Source organism: Eretmochelys imbricata, chromosome 2 (assembly GCF_965152235.1).
Source record: "Eretmochelys imbricata isolate rEreImb1 chromosome 2, rEreImb1.hap1, whole genome shotgun sequence".
NCBI classification, from domain to species: Eukaryota; Metazoa; Chordata; order Testudines; family Cheloniidae; genus Eretmochelys; species Eretmochelys imbricata.
This window is the reverse complement of record NC_135573.1, coordinates 51,451,263-51,475,861: the sequence shown is the minus strand read 5'-3', so window position 1 is coordinate 51,475,861 and position 24,599 is coordinate 51,451,263. Positions and strand designations below refer to the sequence as shown.

Here is a 24,599-nt window from a genome sequence, read left to right as displayed (position 1 = left end):
GTGGCCCTCCTGGTGATTTGAGTTTGAGACCCCTGGTCTGAGGTACTGTGAATCTTCTATAAACACTGAAATGAGTGTGCATTGCCCAGTAATTAGAAAACTTTTTCAGGGCTCATATACAATTCTTTTCAAAATGGAATTTTAAAAAAAAGTGGCTGGTGGCAAGTGCATAATGCTGTTAGGATCAATGGTGTCATGGGGCAGATTCTTTTAGTGAGGCAAATTTAGCATCAGGAACTATCAACCTTTTTAAAGAAAATCCAACCACTCAATAGCCTATAGACACCACTATAAAGGCAATAAGTATTTACTTCATTTGTAAGCTTTTTATTAAGTACCTACAACAGTTAAGTTTATAGTACTCCAATTTTTAGTCAAGCAGAGTACTGACAGAGTTTCTTCAGGCTTTCTCATAGATCCTAGTGCAGGTGATGTCATTCATGGTGCATTCCTAGAAGACAAAAGAGGAGTTCACCAAAACAGTTGTACTTTCTCACAGCAAAACAGTAAAGACAATCCCACTTTAAATACAACGAGGGAGAAGAAAAATCATCTCACCCATTTTGTTTGTGCAAAGAAAAATGTGCACTATATTATAAGGTTATTGGTATTAGTATTTCCCCTTTTCACATTTCCTTCCAACTTTAACATATATTTTGATTTACAAAAAAAATCAAAATATATGTTAAAGACTAATATTTGTATGAATTCAGCCATCTTTTGAGCGTCTTCATTTCTGTCTTACTTATATGGCCCCCACAACCACAGTATCTGAACACCTCACAATCTTAAATGAATTTATCTTCACAACACCCCTTTAAGATATGGAAGTACTTTTATCCCACAGAGAGTCTAAGGCCTGCATCCTTAAAAGTATGTAGGTGTCTAAATCTCATTGAAATCAACAGAAGTTAGGTAACCAAATACCTTTGAGGATCTGGGTCTAAGTAACTTGCCCAAAGTTATAAAGGAAATGTGTGGTGGAGTAGGGACTTGAATACACGGCTTCTGAGTTCCATGCTAACCACCAATCCATCTTTCCTCTTGTCCCATATTCCTCAATATTAACTTAAGTCAGTCTATTTGCTAATGTTCTCTTCCTGCCCTATGCAACCAATCACACTTCTAACATAAGCCACATTTATTTAAGGAGAAAAATTGAATGTAAAATTAAACTATAACTGTTTAGATGATCTCTACAGCTTTGCATTAATCAGTGATCAGATAATTAGAATGAATTCACTCACCACCACCATTTTCCCATCTACCACTTGTCTCTTTATTGTGGTCTCTTTGCCATCCCAGTTCTGGACCTGATTTAATGACCCATTGTCTAAGGTTACAATGCTCTGAAGAAACAGAAAGAAGCAAAACATGAGTATCCTGCCCAGATTATTATTAATCTAATTAGAGCAGAGGCACACATAAATTATTATTTAATTTAATTAGAGCAGAGGCACATATAGTACCCCAGTGTGCAGGGGGACTCAGTTATGCTAGTTACTGTACAAACATATATTAAAAGATAGCCCCTGCCCAGAAGAGCTGATGATCATGCTGGTTAAAGAAGTTATTCACTCAACACTCAGAAAGTCCCACTTTCTATCTTGGGGTTTTACACTGAACATAAAAACGGCCACACTGGGTCAGACCAAAGTCCATCTAGCCGAGTATCCTGTCTTCCAATAGTGGCCAGTGCCAGGTGCTTCCAAGGGAATGAACAGACTAGATAATCATCAAGTGATCCATCCCCTATGGCCCATACCCAATGTGATGAGCAGCAGGTATCTGGGGATCTTTCACGTGAAATAGATGGGCAATGATAGGTACTAGCCCCAATGCTATTCAACATTTTTATTCATGTTTTGGCAATACATATAAAATCACTACTGATAACATTTGTGGATGAAACAGATTGCCGGGGTGGTAATTAATGAGGGCAGAGCAATCTGGATTGGTTGGTCAACTAGGCCCATTAAAACAAAATACATTTTATTACATCCAAATACAAAATGATATACCTAGAAGAAGAAATGTAGGCCTTAACTACAGAACAGGGGACTGTATCCTGGAAAGCAGTGACTCTGAAAAGGATTTTAGGGGTCATAGTGGACAAGCAACTCAGCATTAGCTCCCAGTGCGATGCTATGGCAAAAAGAGCTAATGTGATTGTGAAAATTTGTCTAAGTACAGTTTATGAATTCTGGTTAATTTTGTGAAATTACTGCATGTGATTGAATGCCTCAATGTGTAGTGAGTCAGCCAGGGGCTGGGAAGGTCCCTGTCACATCAATCCCTCCCCTCCCCTTCTGGAATAAGCTACAGAACAAACAAAAAGATAAAAGATAATGGAGCAAATAATTAAGCAATCAATTTGCAAACATCTAGACAGTAATAAGGTGATAAGTAACAGTCAGCATGGATTCGTCAAGAACAAATTGTGTCAAACCAACCTGATAGCTTTCTTTGGCAAGGTAACAAGCCTGGTGGATGGGGGGAAGATGTGGTATAACTTGACTTTAGGAAAGCTTTTGATACTGTCTCACATGACCTTCTCATAAACAAACTAGGGAAATGCAACCTAGATGGAGCTACTATAAGGTGTGTGCAAAACTGGTTGGAAAACTGTTCCCAGAGAGTAGTTATCAGTGGTTCACAGTCATGCTGGAAGGGCATAACGAGTGGGGTCCTGCAGGGATCAGGTCTGGGTCCGGTTCTGTTCAATATCTTCTTCAATGATTTAGATAATGGTATTGAGAGTACACTTATAAAGTTTGCAGACAATACCAAGCTGGGAGGGGTTGCAAGTGCTTTGGAGGATAGGAATAAAATTCAAAATGATCTGGAGAAATGGAGAAATAGTCTGAAGTGACTATTTCAATAAGGACAAATGCAAAGTACTCCATTTAGGATGGAACAATCAGTTGCACACATACAGAATGGGAAATGACTGCGTAGGAAGGAGTACTGTGGAAAGGGATCTGGGGGTCATAGTGGACCATAAACTAAATATGAGTCAACAGTGTGACACTGTTACAAAAAAAGCGAACATCATTCTGGGATGTATTAGCAAGAGTGTTGTAAGTAAAATATGAAAAGTAATTCTTCACAATGCTCTACTCCGCAGTAATTAGGCCTCAACTGGAGTATTGTGTCCAGTACTGGGTGCAACATTTCAGGAAAGATGTGGACAAATTGGAGAAAGTCCAGAGAAGAGCAACAAAAATGATTAAAGGTCTAGAAAACGTGACCTATGAGGGAAGACTGAAAAAATTGGGTTTATTTAGTCTGGAGAAGAGAAGACTGAGAAGGGACATGATAACAGTTTTCAAGTACAATGAAGGTTTTTTACAAGGAGGAGGGAGAAAAATTGTTCTTCTTAACCTCTGAGGATAGGACAAGAAGCAATGGGCTTAAATTACAGCAAGGGAGGTTTAGGTTGGACATTAGCAAAAACTTCCTAACCGAGGGTGGTTGAGCACTGGAATAAATTGCCAAGGGAGGTTGTGTAATCTCCATCATTGGAGATTTTTAAGAGCAGGTTAGACAAACACCTGTCAGGAATGGTTTAAATAATATAGTCCTGCCTTGAGTGCAGGGGACTGGACTAGATGACCTCGTGAGGTCCCTTCCAGTCCTATGATTCTATTAAAAGAAGTTGTTAACCGTGATGACTGTGCTCTGACAGGGCAATGGGTATGCTATGGAGGATGCCTGAGCTGGAAGAAAACTAGTTTAACCAAGTTTATCTGCAGGGAAGGGAAAGTGGAGAGTGGAAAATCCCCAAACAGGAGAACAAATGGGAAGAGCTGGCAGAGCAGGGGTTTAAAAAGGAAAGGAGCAGGCTTTAGGAAGGAGAGGGGATTTATTTATTTTTTTACTGCAGGACCAGCCAAGGTCAAAGGAAGCTGGATGGAGGAGAGAGGTCCAGGAGGTGGCACTTGGAATCCTGAAAGGACACTGTTCCAAATCCTGAAGAATACTCCAGAGTAGTGAGGAAATTGAGGCAAGAATGACATACAGATATTTTATTGTATTGTCTAGAGCTGTGTAATTTTTGTGCTGTTTAAAGTAGAGAATGATTGGTTTAGGAACCTTTAGCTAAGTCTTTGTGATGTGTGCTTCACGTATCATGTGTCCCTGGAGACTGTAAACCAGAGTGCCCACAAGGTAGGAGCCCTTAGAAAGGGTGTGCTTAAATTAATGGGAAGATGGAGGGAGCCAGTACTAATTTCAGGACCTAGGCAGCTGGATCATGGGATCTCAAGAAAGGTGTTATACAGAGGATCTGTATCCTGAGAATGTGCCTAAAAACCCAGAGCCAGATGAAGCTTAAAGCAAAAGGCACCACCATGTTGAGACCCAAACGCAGCAGCCTGGTGAGTGTCCAGAAGGGGGAATGACTAGGACTGTGACAGCAATCCTTAGGTGTATAAACAGAGAATTAGTGAGTATGAGTGGGAAGGTGATTTTACCTCTGTATACAGCATTGGTCAGACCAATACTGGAATACTGGGTATAGTTCTGGAGTTCACAGTTTTAAAATGTGTTGAAAAATTGAAGAGGGTACAGAAATGAGCCACAGAAATTATTTGAAGGATGGAGAAAATGCCTTTTGTTGAGACACTTAAAGAGCTCAATCTGTTTCATTTATTAAAATAAAATAAAATAAAATAAAATAAATAAAAAAGACCAGTGGTGACCTTATTACAATGTATAAGCACATTCACAGGGAGAAAGCACCGAATAGTAAATAGCTCTTTAAGCTAGCAGAGGAAGGCATAACAAGAACAAATGAATGGAAACTGAAGCCAGACAAATTCAAATTAAAAATTAGGCACATATTAACAGTGAGGGTGAACAGACTGTCAAAGAGAATGATGAATTTTCCATCTACTGATGTCTTCAAATTCAGATTGGATGCCTTACATAAGAACGGCCACACTGGGTCAGACCAAAGGTCCATCTATCCTATTATCCTGTCTTCTGACATTGGCCAATGCCAGGTGCCACAGAGGGAATGAACAGTACAGGTAATCATCAAGTGATCCATCCCCTGTTGCCCATACCCAACTTCTGGCAAACAGAGGCTAGGGACTATCCCTACCCACCTTGCTAATAGCCATTGATGGACCTATCCATGAATTTATCTAGTTCTTTTTTGAACCCTGTTATAGTCTTGGCCTTCACAACATCCTCTGGCAAGGACTTCCACAGGCTGACTGTGCGTTGTGTGAAAAAATACTTCCTTTTGTTTGTTTTAAACCTGCTGCCTATTAATTTTATTTGGTGATCCCTAGTTCTTGTATTATGAGAAGGAGTAAATAACACTTCCTTATTTACTTTCTCCACACCAGTCATGATTTTATAGACCTCTATCATATCCTCCTTTAGTCATCTCTTTAACAAGCTGAAAACTCCCAGTCTTATTAAATCTTTCCTCATACGGAAGCCATTCCATACCCCTAATCATTTTTGTTGCCCTTTTCTGAACCTTTCCCAATTCCAATATATCGTTTTTGAGATGGGGTAACCACATCTGCATGCAGTATTCAAGATGTGGGCAAACCATGGATTTATATAGCAGCAATATGATATTCTCTGCCTTATTATCTATCCCTTTCTTAATGATTTCCAACATTCTGTTCACTTTTTTGACTGCTGCTTCACATTGACTGGGTATTTTCAGAGAACAACTCTCCACAATCACTTCAAGATCTTGCTCTTGAGTGGTAACAGCTAATTTAGACTCCTTCATTTTATATGTATAGTGGGGATTATATTTTTCAATGTGCATTACTTTGCATTTATCGACATTGAATTCTTTCTTCTAGATGCTCTTTAACCTATAAGTTTTTGAGCTGGGTACAAAGTTACAGAGGTAACTGGGTTAGACTATATGATCTAATGATCCCTTCTGTTCTTAAACTCTATAAATCTAAGGAAAAAATTCCTAATGTACTTCATGGAATCTGGCTCTTCTTTTTTAGGGGGATATAAAAGCTCTACTTAGAATCATAGAATCATAGAATATCAGGGTTGGAAGGGACCCCTGAAGGTCATCTAGTCCAACCCCTGCTCGAAGCAGGACCAATTCCCAGTTAAATCATCCCAGCCAGGACTTTGTCAAGCCTGACCTTAAAAACCTCTAAGGAAGGAGATTCTACCACCTCCCTAGGTAACGCATTCCAGTGTTTCACCACCCTCTTAGTGAAAAAGTTTTTCCTAATATCCAATCTAAACCTCCCCCACTGCAACTTGAGACCATTACTCCTCGTTCTGTCATCTGCTACCATTGAGAACAGTCTAGAGCCATCCTCTTTGGAACCCCCTTTCAGGTAGTTGAAAGCAGCTATCAAATCCCCCCTCATTCTTCTCTTCTGCAGGCTAAACAATCCCAGCTCCCTCAGCCTCTCCTCATAAGTCATGTGTTCTAGACCCCTAATCATTTTTGTTGCCCTTCGCTGGACTCTCTCCAATTTATCCACATCCTTCTTGTAGTGTGGGGCCCAAAACTGGACACAGTACTCCAGATGAGGCCTCACCAATGTCGAATAGAGGGGAACGATCACGTCCCTCGATCTGCTCGCTATGCCCCTACTTATACATCCCAAAATGCCATTGGCCTTCTTGGCAACAAGGGCACACTGCTGACTCATATCCAGCTTCTCGTCCACTGTCACCCCTAGGTCCTTTTCCGCAGAACTGCTGCCTAGCCATTCGGTCCCTAGTCTGTAGCGGTGCATTGGATTCTTCCATCCTAAGTGCAGGACCCTGCACTTATCCTTATTGAACCTCATCAGATTTCTTTTGGCCCAATCCTCCAATTTGTCTAGGTCCTTCTGTATCCTATCCCTCCCCTCCAGCGTATCTACCACTCCTCCCAGTTTAGTATCATCCACAAATTTGCTGAGAGTGCAATCCACACCATCCTCCAGATCATTTATGAAGATATTGAACAAACTTAAGTTGCACTGAGCTTTCCAGGTGTGTTTATCTAATTATCCACTCTGATAATTAGCAGATGTGTTTTTACCATGTGGAAAAGAACTGTCTGTGCCTTTTGCAGCAGATTGGGAGCACCATGAAGGACAGCTTTAATCCTCACCTTGGTTTTCCGGTCATCTGGTGTGGTTTCATCAAACTCCTCACCAAGCTTGAAAGAGATCTCATTATTTTTAAAGGCACTCTTGGTTTTGATGGTTACCATATCACCATGAGCACTGATGGTCATGCTGGGTTTGGCCAGCTTGCCCAGTTTCCTGGTGGCTAAGCCCACTCCTGTAAGCAAGATAATTCAGATCTCTTAAATGCTACCAGGAAAAAAAACCATTATGGATTTCAGTGTCTCAGGAATCCATCACTTCTGGGACCAACCCGTCACTTCCAGGACCGACTGCACTGGCCAGTTGCGCCGGCCTGTGGGGCCCCACAAAGCGCAGGGCCCGGAGCAGTCACACACACCTAGGAGCCCTGTGGCCTGCCTGGGCAATTTAAAAGGGCCGGGGGCTACCCTTTTTAATCACCCAGGCCCCTGGGCAATTGCCCCCTTTGCCTCCACTCCCGTTGGTGGGCTTGCTTATTAGTGACCTCAGAAAAAAACATAAAATTCTCACTGATGAAGTTTGCAAATGACACAAAAATTGGGGGAGTGGTAAGCAATGAAGAGGACAGGTCACTGATACAGAGCGATTTGGATCTCTCTTTGTATATATGTGTTTTAATATGGCTGAATGTAAAGTTATACATCTAGGAGCAAAGAAGGTAAGCCATACTTACATGATAGAGGACTCAAGGCTGGGAAGCAGTGACTCTGAAAAAGTTTTGTGGGTCATGGTGTATAATGAGCTGATCAGAAGCTCCCAGTGTGATGATGTGATCAAAAGGGCTAATGCAATCTTTGGATACATAAACAAGGGCACCACAAGTAGGAACAGAGAAATTATTTTGCTTCTGAATTTGGCACTGGTGCACCTGCTGCTGGGATACTGTTTTTAGTTCTGGTGTCCACAGTTCAAGAAGTATATTGATCAACTGGAGAGGCGTGGGGAACTTTTTTTCTATTAGGGGCCACTCACCCACAGAAAAAATCAGTCGCGGGCCACACACAGCCCCGTGGGGGGTGGGGGCTCAGGGCTTCCCCTAAGCTCCGGGGTGGGGCCAGAAATGAGGGGTTTGGGGTGCAGGAGGCGACTCCAGGCTGGGGCCGAGGGGTTTGGAGTGCGGGAGTGGGTTCTGCCCTGGGGCAGGGAGTTAGGGGTGTGGGCTCAGGCTGGGCTGTGCTTATCTCAGGCAGCTCCCGGTCGGCAGTGCAGCAGGGCTAAGTCAGGCTTCCTGCCTGCCCTGGCTTCACACTGCTCCTGGAAGCAGCCGCCATGTCTGGCTCCTACGCGGAGGGGCCAGGGGCCTCTGTGCAGTGTGCGCTGCCCATGCCCACAGCTCCCATTGGCCGCGGTTCCTCGCCGAAGGGAGCTGCGGAACTGGCAGTGGTGGAAGTGCACAGAGCTTCCCTGATCACCCCTGCTCCTAGGGGCCACAGGTACATGCCGGTCATTTCCGGGAGCTGGAGCTGACCCTAACTTTCCCCCACAGCAGAGTGAGCTGGCGCTTGTGGCTCCAGCCCCACGGGGGAGTGGGGCGCCAAGGCTCGGGGCCTCTGGCCTGCAATGTGGAGACTTGCCACGGGCCAGAAGAATTGAAGCAATGGACCGGATACAGCCCGCGGGCCATAGGTTCCCCACCCCTGGATTAAAGGATTAGAAAGCCTGCCTTCGAGTGATAGACTCAAGGAGTTCAAACTATGTAGCTTAACAAACAGAAAGGTAAGGGGTGACTTGATTACAGTCTACCAGCACCCACATGGGGAATAAATATTTGATAATGGGCTATTTGATTTAGCAGAGAAAGGTATAGCCTAGTCCAATGGCTGCAAGTTGAAGCTAGACAAATTCAGACTGGAAATAAGGTGTAAATTTTTAACAGTGAAAGTAATTAATCATTGGAGAAATTTACCAAGGTGGATTCTCCATTGCTGACAATTTTCAAATCCATATTGGATGTTCTTCTAAAAGATTTGCCCTAGGAATTATTTTGAGGATGTTCTATGGTCTCTGTTACATAGGAGCTCAGACTAGATAATCACAATGGTCCCTTCTGGCCTTAGAATCTATGATTCTATGGATCTGTGATTTAACGCTGTGTAGTCAGCCAGAATAATATCCAGCAGGTAAATGGAGGCATATATATTCATATGAAATAATAGAGACATCTTCCTCATTCCCCACACCCTACTTTTAATACCTGCCTGTAGTGGGGTGGCTGCCCCACTCCTGCAGAACAGGCATTAAAAGCAGTCGTGGAGAGGGCTGCAACTGGGAAAAGGAGTGAAAGCAGCTAAGGGAATAGCTGATCACAGGTGTGGCCAGCCCAATCAGGCCACAGCTGGCCCTATAAAGGGGCTGTGAGCCAGGAGTTGAGGAGTCTCACTCTAGCCCTGGAGTGGGAGGGGCTAGCTGCTGAAGAGAAGAGAAAGCTGCAGCCTGGTAACACTGCAGGCCTTGGTGAAAGCCTACAGAGGTACTAGGGCTGCAGAGATACAGCCTGGGAATAGGCAGAGGCAGCCAGTCCTAACCCCTTGCCAATGATGAGTGGCCATTATAGACTGCAGTCTGCCCCAGGGAAAGGGGGCTAGATGATCAATTGGAGAGGGGTGGGGAACCTTTGATTCCCTCAGGGAACTGATGGGCAGGATCCCCTGGGAGAATAACATGAGGGGGAAAGGAGTCCAGGAGAGGTGGCTGTATTTTAAAGAATCCTTATTGAGGTTACAGGGACAAACCATCCCGATGTGTAGAAAGAATAGTATATATGGCAGGCGACCAGCTTGGCTTAACAGTGAAATCCTTGCTGATCTTGAACACAAAAAAGAAGCTTACAAGAAGTGGAAGACTGGACAAATGACCAGGGAAGAGTATAAAAATATTGCTTGGGGATGCAGGAGTGAAATCAGGAAGGTCAAATCACAAATCAGGTCAAATCAGGAAAGTCAAATCAACCTGGAGTTGTAGCTAGCAAGAGATGTTAAGAGTAACAAGAAGGGTTTCTTCAGGTATGTTAGCAACAAGAAGAAAGTCAAGGAAAGTGTGGGCCCCTTACTGAATGAGGGAGGCAACCTAGTGACAGAGGATGTGGAAAAAGCTAATGTACTCAATGCTTTTTTTGCCTCTGTCTTCACGAACAAGGTCAGCTCCCAGACTGCTGCACTGGGCAGCACAGCATGGGGAGGAGGTGACCAGCCCTCTGTGGAGAAAGAAGTGGTTGGGGACTATTTAGAAAACCTGGACGAGCACAAGTCCATGGGGCCGGATGCTCTGCATCCGAGAGTGCTAAAGAAGTTGGCGGATGTGATTGCAGAGCCATTGGCCATTATCTTTGAAAACTCATGGCGATCCGAGGAAGTCCCGGATGACTGGAAAAAGGCTAATGTAGTGCCCATCTTTAAAAAAGGGAAGAAGGAGGATCCTGGGAACTACAGGCCAGTCAGCCTCACCTGAGTCCCTGGAAAAATCATTGAGCAGGTCCTCAAGGAATCAATTCTGAAGCACTTAGAGGAGAGGAAAGTGATCAGGAACAGTCAGCATGGATTCACCAAGGGCAAGTCATGCCTGACTAATCTAATTGCCTTCTATGATGAAATAACTGGCTCTGTGAATGAGGGAAAAGTGGTGGACATGTTGTTCCTTGGACTTTAGCAAAGCTTTTGACACCATCTCCTACAGTATTCTTGCTAGCAAGTTACAGAAGTATGGGCTGGATGAATGGACTATAAGGTGGATAGAAAGTTGGCTAGACTGTCGGGCTCAATGGGTAGTGATCAATGGCTCCATGTCTAGTTGGCAGCCGGTATCAAGTGGAGTGCCCCAAGGGTCGGTCCTGGGGCCGGTTTTGTTCAATATCTTCATAAATGATCTGGAGGATGGTGTGGATTGCACCCTCAGCAAATTTGCAGATGACACTAAACTGGGAGGAGTGGTAGATATGCTGGAGGGTAGGGATAGGATACAGAGGGCCCTAGACAAATTAGAGGATTAGGCCAAAAGAAATCTGATGAGGTTCAACAAGGACAAGTGCAGAGTCGTTCACTTAGGACGGAAGAATCCCATGCACTGCTACAGACTAGGGACCGAATGGCTCGGCAGCAGTTCTGCAGAAAAGGACCTAGGGGTTACAGAGGACGAGAAGCTGGATGAGTCAACAGTGTGCCCTTGTTGCCAAGAAGGCCAATGGCATTTTGGGATGTATAGGTAGGGGCATTGCCAGCAGAATGAGGGATGTGATCGTCCCCCTCTATTCAACATTGGTGAGGCCTCATCTGGAATACTGTGTCCAGTTTTGGGCCTCACACTACAAGAAGGATGTGGAAAAATTGGAAAGAGTCCAGCGGAGGGCAACAAAAATGAGTAGGGGACTGGAACACATGACTTATGAAGAGAGGCTGAGGGAACTGGGATTGTTTAGTCTGCGGAAGAGAAGAATGAGGGGGGATTTGATAGCTGCTTTCAACTACCTGAAAGGGAGTTCCAAAGGGGATGGATCTAGACTGTTCTCAGTGGTAGCTGATGACAGAACAAGGAGTAATGGTCTCAAGTTGCAGTGGGGGAGGTTTAGGTTGGATATTAGGAAAAACGTTTTCACTAGGAGGGTGGTGAAACACTGGAATGCATTACCTAGGGAGGTGATGGAATCTCCTTCCTTAGATATTTTTAAGATCAGGCTTGACAAAGCCCTGGCTGGGATGATTTAGTTGGGGATTGGTCCTGCTTTGAGCAGGGGGTTGGACTAGATGACCTCCTGAGGTCCCTTCCAACCATATTCTATGACTAGCAGTGGCCACTGAGGCAAGGTGGGGTTAGAGGGTTGGGGGTTCCCCAGGAAGGGGAGACCCAGAGCATGGAGCAGAACCATGAGGTAAAAGGGCAGTGGGGTCTGGGAGGGACATGAAACTGAGGCAGGTGAGCCACTGGCCAGCAGAAGGTGCTCTGAGGCTGGAAAAGAGCTAATTCCAAGATGACCAGAAGGAGGTGCCGTGCCGGTGAGTTCTGCAATCTGCTACACTCCCTCATAAAGCTTACTACAAGGTGCCCAGAAAAAGTTTTAAATAGACATGGGTACCTTGCATTTCAGAATGCATTTTATGAGGCAACATTAAAAGTATGGCTTACACAGTCTGCTTTGTGTGACCTGATCTTGGTAAGGGCTTATTTATTCATTGCTTGCAGTCTTACCTATCCTGGATAAAGCACTGCCAGTGACTGACCAATGAATGGAAAGCCGAACACAAACGAGGCTCTGTGTTTTGGGGGAATAATTATTAGTTAAGCCCTTTGTTCCCACAAAGGACAGAGACAAACTGATCCCTTCAGAGTTTATGCCTCAAAAAGCCTGTATTTGAGAGATTGCAGCACCAAAACAAGCTGAAATAATTTATTAAGGGAGACCTGGTGAGATTTTGAGACCTCCCTAGAAAAAATGTAAAGGGTAATCAGAGGTGGAGTTCATAGATTTGTTCAAATCTGGGTTACATTGTGCCTAAATCACTACATTTTGGGGTAGGGCTTGGCTTATAATTGCAAGTCCTTTAATAAAGTTTTATGTAGAGCAAACAGCTGTGTCTCAGAATGTTGTCAGTTGGCTTAGAGGCAGACTGTAGAAACAAGCCAGCAATTGTCAATTGGTACTAGGGAATCAGTGATGTCACTGTCATGGTACTGTCATATTTGAGGTATGAGAAATGTTTGGTAGTACTATTAAGGAGAACCCAATATTAGGCCATTGCGAAAATGATGCTAATTCTAATTGATTGGCTCTATTTGGCAACTGAACAATATGTACCATCACCTTTTCCTCTTATTTGTGGTGGATTCTTCCAACTCTTGGCTTAGTTGAAGGAAGTCTTAGTATTTTAACAAGATTTGAGGTTTTGATGGTACCATCATGTGTCCACATTTTACAGGTATACCACTTGGTTCTATTGCTCAGTATCCTGAACTCAATTTTCCAGGATAAAAGCAAAAATTTAGTCATTAAAACAAAATCAATGAAAAAAACCCACATCTTTTTACGTTATCTCAAGAAAAGAATCAGGGAGTGGTAATCATCTTTAACACAAACACCTCTGGCTAGAATATTTACAAATGATTTACTGATTAAGTTACTTTATAAATATCATAGGTTTTTTCAGGTGTAGCAGATTATCTGGGCAATTCCCAGGCAATGGAGGATCAGTACTTGCAGTGTCATTTCAAGTCTACTATAGCAGTGAATGTCTTAAGGAAAAAGGAGTTCCATCATGTCCCATAGCCTATTCTACCATCTCATAGTGGTCACTCCTTTGTTTGCAAGTGACTGGAAAGCAAGAGATCCCCAGATTATTTCTACTTAAAAACAGTGACCATTAAAGGCAGAAAGGACACTTAAAAGAAAGCATTAAAACCCTGTAATATTTCTCACCTAATTCTTTCATGTATGCATCAAAGTTTTCACATGAGGTTGAATTCCAGGTTCCCAGGAGATGATCAACCATTTTGTCCGATTTAGCGGAGCGCTTGCTCTGAAGTGGGGGGAAAAAACCCAACTGCTTTAATGGCCTGATCCAAAGCCCAGTGAAGTCAATGGGAGTCTTTCCAATAGCTTTAGTGGGCTTTGGATTAGCCCCTAAGCATGTGGTGTGTAATGCACAGGGAGTAATATCTTGTTTTTAAGATGCTCTGAATATGTGCTATCCAGGTTGGAACGTGTCTTCAGAAACCCCCATTACTAACCATTCACACTTATCCCAGTATTTCCATGCAAAGACAATCATCACCATATAACGAACTTTTCAAATCCAATAGGGAAAAGCAGTCTGGCTGAGCACTAATGAAACACAGCTGCGAAAACAAAATGGAGTAAAGATTCTGCAGCAAGAATGGTTCTGCTTCCTGCTTCCCCACTTCACCCCAAAGGGCATAAAATCTCACAATGAAACACACATTTGTCTTAGTTAATTCTGTATTACTTTTGGGGGGTTGGCTATATTGGGCTGGATTCTCAGCAGAAGTAAGCGTTCCACCTTCTCTGGTCATAGAGCTGAACGTAATTTAGAGCAGACTCCGGACTGTTCTAATTTACAGGGGCTGGATCAGTGACCTGGGTGGCCCGGGGATTAAGAGAGACCTTGGGGAAAGAGCCTTGGAGAGTGGGGAAATGTAAGAGGGACTTAGTGAAGGGGCGGTGGAGGCAAGGTTGGTATGCCATGTATTTGAGTTTAGCTGTGGTATATTGGGTCTTAAAGTTTGAGGTGAGATGCAGAAGAGAGGGGCAGGGGTAGAAATGAGAGGTGGGAGAGAGGGGAAGTTATGTTTTTGAGATACTGACTTCATGCTGATGATATTCAGGAAGAAATGTCTGAAAGACAGTGGCAGATGAGAGAGTGAACAGAGGATGAAAGCTCTGAGGAGAGGAAGGAGAGTGGTAGAGATGGTAGCTGAGGCCCAGCTCCTCAAAGGTATTTAGATACCTAACTCCCATTGATGTTGATCCTGAATTCCTTTGAGGATCTGGGCCTGAAGTCCCAAAAACAGATGAGGTAATTTATGGATATGCTGTAGATGGGGAAGAGGAAGGAGGTCACAGTGTTGTGGGTCACTGGCAGAGCATGAGAGGGAAAGGATATAGACCCATCATGGGCGACAATGAATGAGGAGTCTGAGGGTATGTCTAGATAGCAATTAGACACCCACAGCTGGCCTGGGTCAATTGACTCAGGCTCGTGGGGCTTGGGCTGTGGGACTGTAAAATTGTCTAGACATTTGGGCTTGGGTTGGAGCCTGAGCTTTGGGACCCTCACATTGGGTCCACAGCAATTTTTAGCCCTGAAGCTTGGGCCCCATGAGCTCAAGTCAGCCATGCCATGGGCCTTTTATTCCAGTAGAGGCCAGTCTGAGAGGCAGCTTTGCACGGTTCCTGGAGATGCTGCTGCTAAGGGTTGAAGTATTTAAAATAAGCTTAAAATAAATAACACAGCAGGACCTACCTTTTGCTAATGTGTTTTGATTTAGGGTTCTGAGCCTGCTTCTCTTTCCCTGCAGGCATCCAAGGGGCAGGACACAGGGAACCTGCCTACAACTCCACTGACCAGTAGGTGAGCACGTGCTGGCTCGCATCCATCTGCAGCTGGCAGTTGGCACTGACAACTGTCAAAGAGCCTTTAGTCAGGGCAGGGTACAATGGGATTGGCAAGCAGTTGGTGTTCTCCAACCAATCACTGAACTCTAAGTCACAATGCTTCTTAACTTCACCCTTTTGCCTGGCTGCTGAGAAGGCGAGTGAAGCAGGTTTGTGAATGAGATTCATGAAAACAGACTGAAGGGAAAGTAAATTTGCCAGATACAGTTACCTGCGGTACCCTTTGTATTGTTCTCTTTAGCCTAAATTATTGCTCACTGACACAATATAGAATATCGGAGTACCTGAAACTCTACCTCTAACCAATACCAGCGTGGAAAGCAGGGACAGCCACAGTGCTAACAGTGCACCACTGGGCCAGACTGGCTGCATTCTAAAGTTTGACAAAGACAACCATGTTTTCAAGGGGTCATTCCAGACTAGGGGTAGAATGCTAAAGACATCCAGAGAGTTATTTTTTTAATTTCTATCAGGCTGTTTATTCATCCTTGCTCCCTATTATCTCTGAAACTCAATCATTCCTTATACGCTATGTTGAATCTGCAAGATTGTTTATAATCCCTGAGGTTGTTGTTACAGTGCTATTTTCTTGGGAATTACTTTGAAGTTTTACTAACACAGAATGCACCAGGCCAACCCTGGTGTAACACCTTGAGTTCACTGGAGTTATAGCAAGGATAAATTTGGTCTGTCATCTCTAAGGTCTAGGAGTTTGTGTTTAATTTTGTAACTGGGGACCTGTAGGGTGGGTGGTCCTGTTCAGCAATTACTCTGCAATGTCAGTACACCGACATACTTCTCATGCCTGTGTGTGTGGCTTTTGTAGGATCTCTGGAGTATAATAACTGTTATAACAAACTGAACAGTTTAACACTTCATACTGCAGGACTGTCACCCCATGACTCTGTGTGAGGTGACATGGGAATCTAGGGTGCATTGAAGCTTAACCCATATGCTCTATATCTCACTGGTGATATTATTAGCCAGTTATGCAGGCTAAAATGTATAATTTATTGTGGCACAGTCTGCAGTGCCTTTAAATTTTTCTAATCTTCTTTTCACTAAATCCTTTTACTAAACACTTACTTAGTAAAGAAAATGGTACCGGGTAGAGCAGGATTAAAATAATGATTGTATGAACCAACTGGGACTGGAGAAAATGAAGATATCTCACAGATATAAGTCACTAAGGCTCAGATTTACTTCTGCTGACCAGGATTAGAGGATAAAAAATAGTCCACATTTTAAAATCTGCAAATATTTTATCTAGGGCTTCCCTCTCTCACCAATAAGATACACATAACAGATTTCGTTTTAGGGAGTTTGAGAGACCTGGTGAAGTTATTCAAGACTGCTTTGAAACCAAAGATCTTTTAAAATAAATCTGATCAAGAGGGTGTATGGGTGAGCAAGTCACCATGTGCATATTTAAAATATGTGTCATCTAATAGTTATTAAAGATTAAAAATGACAGTCTGAGACATTGGGAAAATCCACTATGGAAGTAAGTACCATTAGGGGGAAAGGGCTTGCAGGTTTAAGATCTTATTCATGGTCAATGGAGAATTTAAAAGTGAGAAACGGTTAGGGCTGGGATTAATAGTAAATACAATGTTTTCAAAATCCATTTAGTAGAGCCTGAAATCTGTCAAAAAGGTGACGGGGGTGCGTGTTGCTAATCATTATTAGGGCATCTGAAATTATGAAAAAATTGGGAGTCACAAATGTATAGAAAGAAACACAGAAAGTCACAGGATCACATTATTGTGTGCAAAATATCCTTTATCTTGGGGGAAAAAAAAAATCCTAGGTGACTTTCCCATTCTGCACAGGACATTGTACACATTCATGGAGAGATCTTGCTCAGTTGCAGGCTGACCGGGGCAGCAAAAGATAATTTATTATGAAAACAATTTTTTTTTTCTGGCACAGAAGTCATGATCATAACAAATGTGTAGCCTTAGTCTATACTTTAGATCAAGAATGACTATGTCAAGGATAAAGGATTGTTTGCAGTGTTGATGGAGTTGTGAAGGCCCCAGGATAGTAGAAAGAGTACCTTTCCCAGACCTGAAGAAGAGCTCTGTGTAAACATGAAAGCTTGTCTCTTTCACCAGCAAATGATGTTGGTCCAATAAAAGATACTGCCTCACCCATCTTGTCTCTCTAAGGACAGAGGATGCATGTTGTGAGCTCCAACGAGGCAACTCTCATACACAGATTTCTGCTCTATCGTTTGTTGTGTTATAGCTCTGAAAAGAAAGCCACAGTTCTTACCTCCTGACAATTAAGGTATCTTCCAATATACAAATAGCTGGGCATGTTACAAACCCACCTCTTTCTTATGTATCATTGAGACAGCTGCTGTCTTTGTGCACCATCATGGCAGCTGATATCAGATGGGATGCTCCTATTAAATAATTCACATCTGGGAGCCTGGAGTTATGGCATTATCCATGGTGGGTCGTCAGCGCTGGAATTTTCTCCCGCCGTTGAGGGAAAAAAAGCCACAAGTGGGTGTCTTTGGGTGCTTCTGAAAATCCCACCCTTAGTCTCGTCTTTGATAGTTGGCTGGTACTATGCAATGTTTAATCCTAGGTTCAAACACTTCTACTGCGAGAACTAAACCAATGGAGTTCTGATGATATCTAGGGTGGTGTCCATCATGTTGTTTTTCAAAATGGGGCTCAAAAATAATTTCAAATTATCGCCATCATGACAAAGGAACTATTCAGTTTTCCATAGGAACTTACTTTCTTCTAATTATGAAGCTCAACCAGCCTACATTTGTTCTTGTGCTGGTTCTTTGATCTTTTCTTGGTCATACAAGCACTATGTGTAAGGTTATAGAAAAAAACCTAGTAAATTGTGTGTGGAAAATGAATGTGCCCATGTTTCATGTACTGCATGCTGGGTAATAATATAAGAGGACTCAATGTTTCTTAAACTAAACTTATTCATTATTAAGAGAACTATTTACAGAGGTGCTGTAACTGCAGCTAGCATTCCAACCACATGCACACAGATTGGCTTACTAGTGCCTCCTCCAAATTCTTCCCTCCTACAATCTGTGCTTTGCCCTCGAAATTCCATGCATGTTGCTACAATCACAAATATATCATTGCCTGATGCATGCATAGGTGTATGCTTGCAAGTGTAGTGAAGCGCATATGTGATTTCATACTTGCTATGGCTCTCGGGAAGAATTTGCACACATACAAACAGATGCTTACTGTGTGCACACATAGAGGCATATATAAAATCTGGTTACACAAACACTGACAGTCAGGTCCATAACTGTTTGGGCCATCATGTGAAAATACAACATGGCAAAGTGTCATCAATGTATAAAGTTTATCAATTAAATATATGTTTACGTATAAATACAACTACACTCATGGGCCTGATTTTGCAAGGTGAGGAATCCCACTCGGTAAATACTGAGTTTTCTTAATTCACATTGATATTAATGAGAGTTGAGAGCACTCAGCAGATGAATGAAAATGTCCACTCTGGTTTGTGTTTCCAAAGTGCTCGTACAGTAGCCTTTTCCATAATTTTATTTAACTTTATAATGAAATTATAAACTGCCCTGAAAATTGTCCTTTTAAATATGGTTTCCAGTCTTCCCAGTGTGAAGAATCTAACCAATGTTGTTGTTAATATTATAATCTTACATGCATGTTGTGCTTTTTTGTTCCAAACAATCCTAAAGCACTTTAGCAAACAGGAATCACCTTTCCCACCATAGGAATGCAGCCACCTCTGCACAACACAACAGTTCAGAATAGGAAGTAAGAAAGAAGTGTATAACCAATTGAAATCTAGGTAGATTTCAAGTTTACTTTGAAAAAAATTACCTGTTTTCTATGGGGATCCAAGAAACTAATCAGTGATGTATTTGGGATTATTGTCACAGTAAAATATCATTCGTTACTTTAGATTACTTCTGATTCATGGCTGCGAGTAGTACAATGAGACTGTGTCTGTAGCAGGCAGCATAACTAACAGAAGTGGCAAGAAAAACTGAAAGGAACCTGTAATGGGTTACGTAAAAGCTAACTGGTCGCATGCTAACTTGCGTCTCTAAATTACTTTAGCAACCCAAATTGTACCACCAAGACTTTAGCCGAATGTATTTCCAGTATGCCTGTACAAATGTAACTGCAACATTTGTGTGTTCATCGCAGTGCATGTGAAAATTCACATTTGTGCAGGCAAAACCAGTAACTGCCGCCATGACATTTTTGCACAAAGAACAGAATCGCGTGTGCGCTCTCTGTCTCTCTCACGCACGCTGACTCCAGGAGTGTAGGTGCTGAACACCCATAAGCAGCCCCCATGGATCAGCACCTTCCCCTCCCTCCCTGAGCCTCTCGTCCACTGCGAACAGCTGTTTTGTGGCATGCAGGAGGTGGGGGGAAAAGGGAGGAGCAGGAGGGGGCAGAACTGGGAGGGAAGAGGTAGAGCGGGGACAGGAAGAGGTGGGGTGGGGTTGGGGCCTTGGGGGAACGGGTGGAGTGGGGCAGGGCCTGGGACAGAGCTGGAGGTAGAGCACCCCCTGGGGACTTTGGAAAGTTGGTGCCTGTGACACAAAGAATTGATACAATTGCAAATTTAGCAGATGCATTTTAGAGGCTTGCTAACATTTTAACCCGAGGTGTGTGCCAAAGGCCCTCTAGGAGTTGTTGGCAAAATTAAACTATTGCTGGGTGTCTCTCTACGTTTGGGCAACTGCATCTAATTAACATGTTCTGCCAGCCTCTTCAGTGAATAATTGATGGGGAAAAAGAAAAGACAGGAATATCTTACCAAGTATTATTCATAATAACAGATGATTATCCACCATGCTAACAGCAAAAGTAAGGCAAATTTGCTAGCTTTGTAACTTCCTTGGCCAGTTTACAGATACAACAGTGTGTGCAATTTGCTTATGCTATATAAACTGAAATTTAATGCTGTTTATTTTTCGTACAGCAAATTATTCCACAATGCAAAACCGGTTCATGACACCACTACAAATATAACAGATTTGGTCTTTATCGTCGGTATCCTTTAAAAGTGTCTTCCATTTGACAGTTTCTATGGGTTCTATCAGTTCCAGTTCCCCATTATATGTTTAAGGAATATCTCTATCACGGCTAGTATTTGTAGTGTTGCTGACTCATTATTTTATTACAAATCTCACAATAGCTGGTGTTCTTCTGAAAGCCCAGCTCATGTGAACCTTCCAGCCCTACATTTTTATGATTCCATGAGACTCTCAGCTTTCATATTAAAACAAAGTTTCTAGCCGTAATGGTTAGACAGAAAAGCTGGAAAATGGGCACCCTCAAGGCTCAAAACCCAGCAGGAAAACAAAAGAAACCCAAATCTATTACTTTTGAAACTCTCTTCATTTTTAAGTCTGTCTTAGGGGTCTGACTCATGATTTTTGCATGCTTGGGGGCGGCAATACTGAGCTGCCTGTTCGAAGAAAATGTTGAGAGTATCCACTGTATAAAAATGGCTATTGTTTAAGCGTGATGACCATCATCTTAGTTATCTCTGGTGACTGAAGCTGGTCATCCAGCGCTAAAGTCTGAGCCTCTGCAGTTTGAAATGGCAAACGTATCTGTACCTCTGGTCTGCTGAACATTACCCTAGGTTATTCCAACTTCTTGGTAGCCTTAAAAGTTTCCCTAAATAAGTCACCCTCTGCCCGACTCAGTCTAACAACAGTCTTGCAAACCTTGAGATTAACAATTCAATCTGTTCATGAATATGAATGATGTAGTTGAACACAGATACTAGAAAACTGCATCACTCACCTTTAACTGGACTACCTCCCTGATTTCTCTGCCTCAGGGCTGATGGCTCTCACAGCCTGTGGGCTAATCTCCTTCCTCGCAGCTATGCTAGGCCCTGGGCCTTGCTGTTCAGAACCAGCCCACAGCTTTCTCTTGGCACTTGTAGAAATGGCTCCCCCTGCTGCTCAAGAAGCCTGACCTCCACTCCCTGCATGGACTGGACACATAAGAAATATTTTTGCGGGCTCCTTAATAAATATTGCCTGAACTGGTTAAGCTTGACTATCTGTTTCTGAATGAGAAACGGAAATTTGGAGTCCTATTCCCAAAGTTCATGCTTCTCTACTTCGTTCATTGAGGGAAGAGGTATTCTTAGAAGTTCAAACGATAGGAAAAGACCATGGCAAGACTTTCAGAAATAGAAAGAACTTCCATCAGATATTCACTTGCTTCCATCAGATGTCCACTCTGCCTAACATGGCATACTGGGGATGCACTAGGTGTGTGGGATGAATCATAGTATTTCCAATCCCAAGTATTCAAAAATCATGTATCAGGCCCCACAAAATCATGAGAGAGACTTAAAATCATTATATAAAATCATTTCTTTACTTCTCAAATAGAAGATTGTAATCCCAACAATCCAGTAGCTGCTGCTTCAAGAAAAAACCCAAACATCACAAGGTGCATGATAAAATTGTGAGAGTTGGCAACACTAGAATCATACCTCAAATGCTGCCCTTGCATACAGTACCTGGAATATGCCTTTTGTAGTGCTGCGTTTTTCAATGTGAATCTCCCTTATCCAGGACTGGCTCCAGGCACCAGCAAACCAAGCAAGTACTTGGGGCAGCTCTTTTCAAGGGTCGGCACTCCGGGCCTTTTTTTTGTTTGTTAGTTTTGGCGGCACTCCGCGTGGGGCGGCAAAAAACCTAGAGCCAGCCCTGCCCTTATCACAACATTCCTTTACATTCTGATGTCAACGCTTAAAAGAACTCCCCCACAGGCAGGGTTGTCCTTGGTTTCAGCAAAAACAAGATTAACCTTTGACAAAGAACGGTCATTTTACAGTTCAAACTAACGTACAAAAAATAAATAAAACCACAAACAGAGGCATAAAGCAAGGTTACAGGGAAAGGGTATGGGTCATTGTGGGTAAGCTATATAAGAATTAAATCACATATAACAAGTGAAAAGCTCAGTGGGGTGAGAGCTGGGGTGAGTTTATTTTGTAACTTTAGTTGCATATTTGTTCTATTTGTAAGCGGGGGAATAGTCCTGCTATTGTTGGGAACTTTCCTGGGTTCTACACTACCCCGGTGAAGTGGGCTAGCAAAAGGATCTGAGTCCTTGCTCCCACTTCCTTTACCCAGTGGCCTCCCTGCCCTTGAGGACTCCCCTTCCACTCTCCTGTCTGGCAGAGTCCTCATAACCCCAGCAAGGCTGGGCCCAGGATTCCTGAGGGGCTCGACCCCCAACCCTGCTGTGGTCACCTAGGACAGGGGCTAGGGTGTCCCCACTCTGGGGTACTCTCTCTGCACTGGGCACTTCTCTGACCCACTGACCATTACATACAGGTTAAAGCAAATGCAAGTTATTTAATCAACAATTAATTTTAAAAAGAATAAGAAAAAACGGGAAAGGTTAAAGGAAACACATCAACCCGCTCTGTGGCAGGAACATCACAGTGTCTCTGAAATGTCAGGGCAGTTCACAGTCTGTTCCTTGTAAGTCCCAGGCCTTCCCCTCAGGCCCTGGCTTTGCTGCAGGGATGCTGTGGGTTGGACACTTGCTCTGGTGGTGGTCACACGCTCTCAGGTTGGACCCTTCTTCCCAGTGTTGCCCCCGCCCTGTCAGGGTTATGATCCAAGCCTGGCCCGCAGAGCCCTGGCTGAGGCATCTCCCTGTGCTGGGCCTGCTGCCCAGGGTCCCCCTTGGTCTCCCCAGCTGCTCACCGCACCCAGCTCCAGACTGCTCCAGCCCCAGCTGCACCACTCGGTCTCTGCACTGCTGCTGCCGCTCTGCCTCCAGCTCCCTGGGCTGCTTCTCTGGCCCCTCTGGCTCTGGTTGCTGCAGCTCTGCTCCCAGGACAGGTCTGCTCTCTCTGGGCTGCTTTTCTGGTCCCTCTGGATCTGGCACAGCTCTGCTCCCCAGCTCAGCTTGGGCCCCTGCTTTCTCCTTAGCTTGGCCCCACTCTGTCTGACGCAGGCCAATCCAGCTCATACGGAGGACGGGACCTCCCTGGCCTCCTGACTCTCTGATTAGCCTCCCCGCCCTGCCATTCAGGCTGACCTGGAGCATTGGCCTCTCCCCATTATTCCTGGGGACTATCAGTCTCAGGGTCCTGGTTTCCCATAGACCCTTCCCCTTTTAGTACTGGGAGCTAGCAACTAAAACACCCCCACTGAATGTTACTAAGGGGGCAACAGTCCCCTTACATATTACAGTGGTTTTCAACCTTTTTTTCATTTGTGGACCCCTATAATATTTTGAATGGAGGTATTGACCCCTTTGGAAATCTTAGATATAATCTATGGCCTCCCCGGGGTCCGCAAACCAGAGGTTGAAAACCATGGTTCTATGAGAATCTGAAGGTGATGCAATTTAATCAGGGAAACTCTGATTAATATGCAGCTGTAACTATACATAACACAGTAAAGCTAACGACAATTTACCGTATTCAGTGCAACCCACATGTAACAGTCGGTTTCCACACAAGATTCATAGCTTTTTAAGGTCAGAAGGGACCATTAGGATCATCTAGTCTGACCTCCTCCATAAAACAAACCGTAAAAACCTTACCAATAATTTCTGCATGAAAACCATAATTTCTAATGTAGCTAAAGCATATCTTTTAGAACAACACCCAATGCTGATTTAAAGACTTCAAATGATGGCAAATCCACCACATGCCTAGGTACGCTGTTCAAATGGATAATTACCCTCACTGTTACAAATGTGCATCTTATTTCTGAATTTGTCTAGCTTCAACTTCCAACCACAGGACCACATTATATATTTTTCTGTTGGATTAAAGAGCAATCTACTATCAGAAATCTCTTTCCCCATGTAAGTACTTGTAGACCATGATGTAGCCTTTATTTTAAATTGAATGAACTGACCGTTTTGTGGTCAGTTATAGTGAGTCCACTTCCTGTTGCTTCAGTTTAAAGATAAATAGGGTGGAGATTTGGAGGCTCTAGGAACACACAAAAAATGAAGGCAGTAACTACAAACACATGGAGGCCTTGCATTACAGCTTAGTTTTACTTATACCTAATACACAGTCATCCTCCTAAATACCTGTCAATCTTATACTTCTATAATCCTATCTTGCTTATATCTGTTCATCACACATTGATTATATATGATGTAACATGAGTTCACTATGACAATAACACATTTCAATGATAAAATGAACTAATTGGGTACAATGATTAAGTCACCTCTTTCATTTCCCTTGGCTTAACTAAATAGATTACATTTCTTGCATGTTTTCCAGACTTGGATTCATTATTGTCGTTCTTTTCTGAGCCTTTTACAATTTTTTAACATCCTTTTTGAAGTGTGGACACCAGAAATGGA

At 43.3% G+C, this 24,599-nt stretch overlaps 1 protein-coding gene across 1 annotated transcript; it reads right to left on the bottom strand.

Annotated features, from left to right (window-relative positions):
• Positions 1 to 400: 400 nt before the first annotated feature.
• On the bottom strand, positions 401 to 13,582 carry LOC144260336 (myelin P2 protein-like). The gene is made up of 4 exons (XM_077808939.1): positions 13,510 to 13,582; positions 7,109 to 7,281; positions 1,248 to 1,349; positions 401 to 451 (listed from the first exon to the last, which is right to left on the bottom strand). Exons 1-4 carry the CDS (start codon positions 13,580 to 13,582, stop codon positions 401 to 403), a joined length of 399 nt encoding a protein of 132 aa, XP_077665065.1.
• Positions 13,583 to 24,599: the final 11,017 nt, after the last annotated feature.

Coding starts and splice junctions, on each gene's coding strand:
- LOC144260336 (XM_077808939.1), bottom strand. CDS start 13,582: ATGGTTGATCATCTCCTGGGAACCTGGAATTCAACCTCATGTGAAAAC. Junction 7,282..13,509: donor TGCATACATGAAAGAATTAG/GTGAGAAATATT, acceptor TCTTGCTTACAG/GAGTGGGCTTAGCCACCAGG. Junction 1,350..7,108: donor CAGATGACCGGAAAACCAAG/GTGAGGATTAAA, acceptor CTGTTTCTTCAG/AGCATTGTAACCTTAGACAA.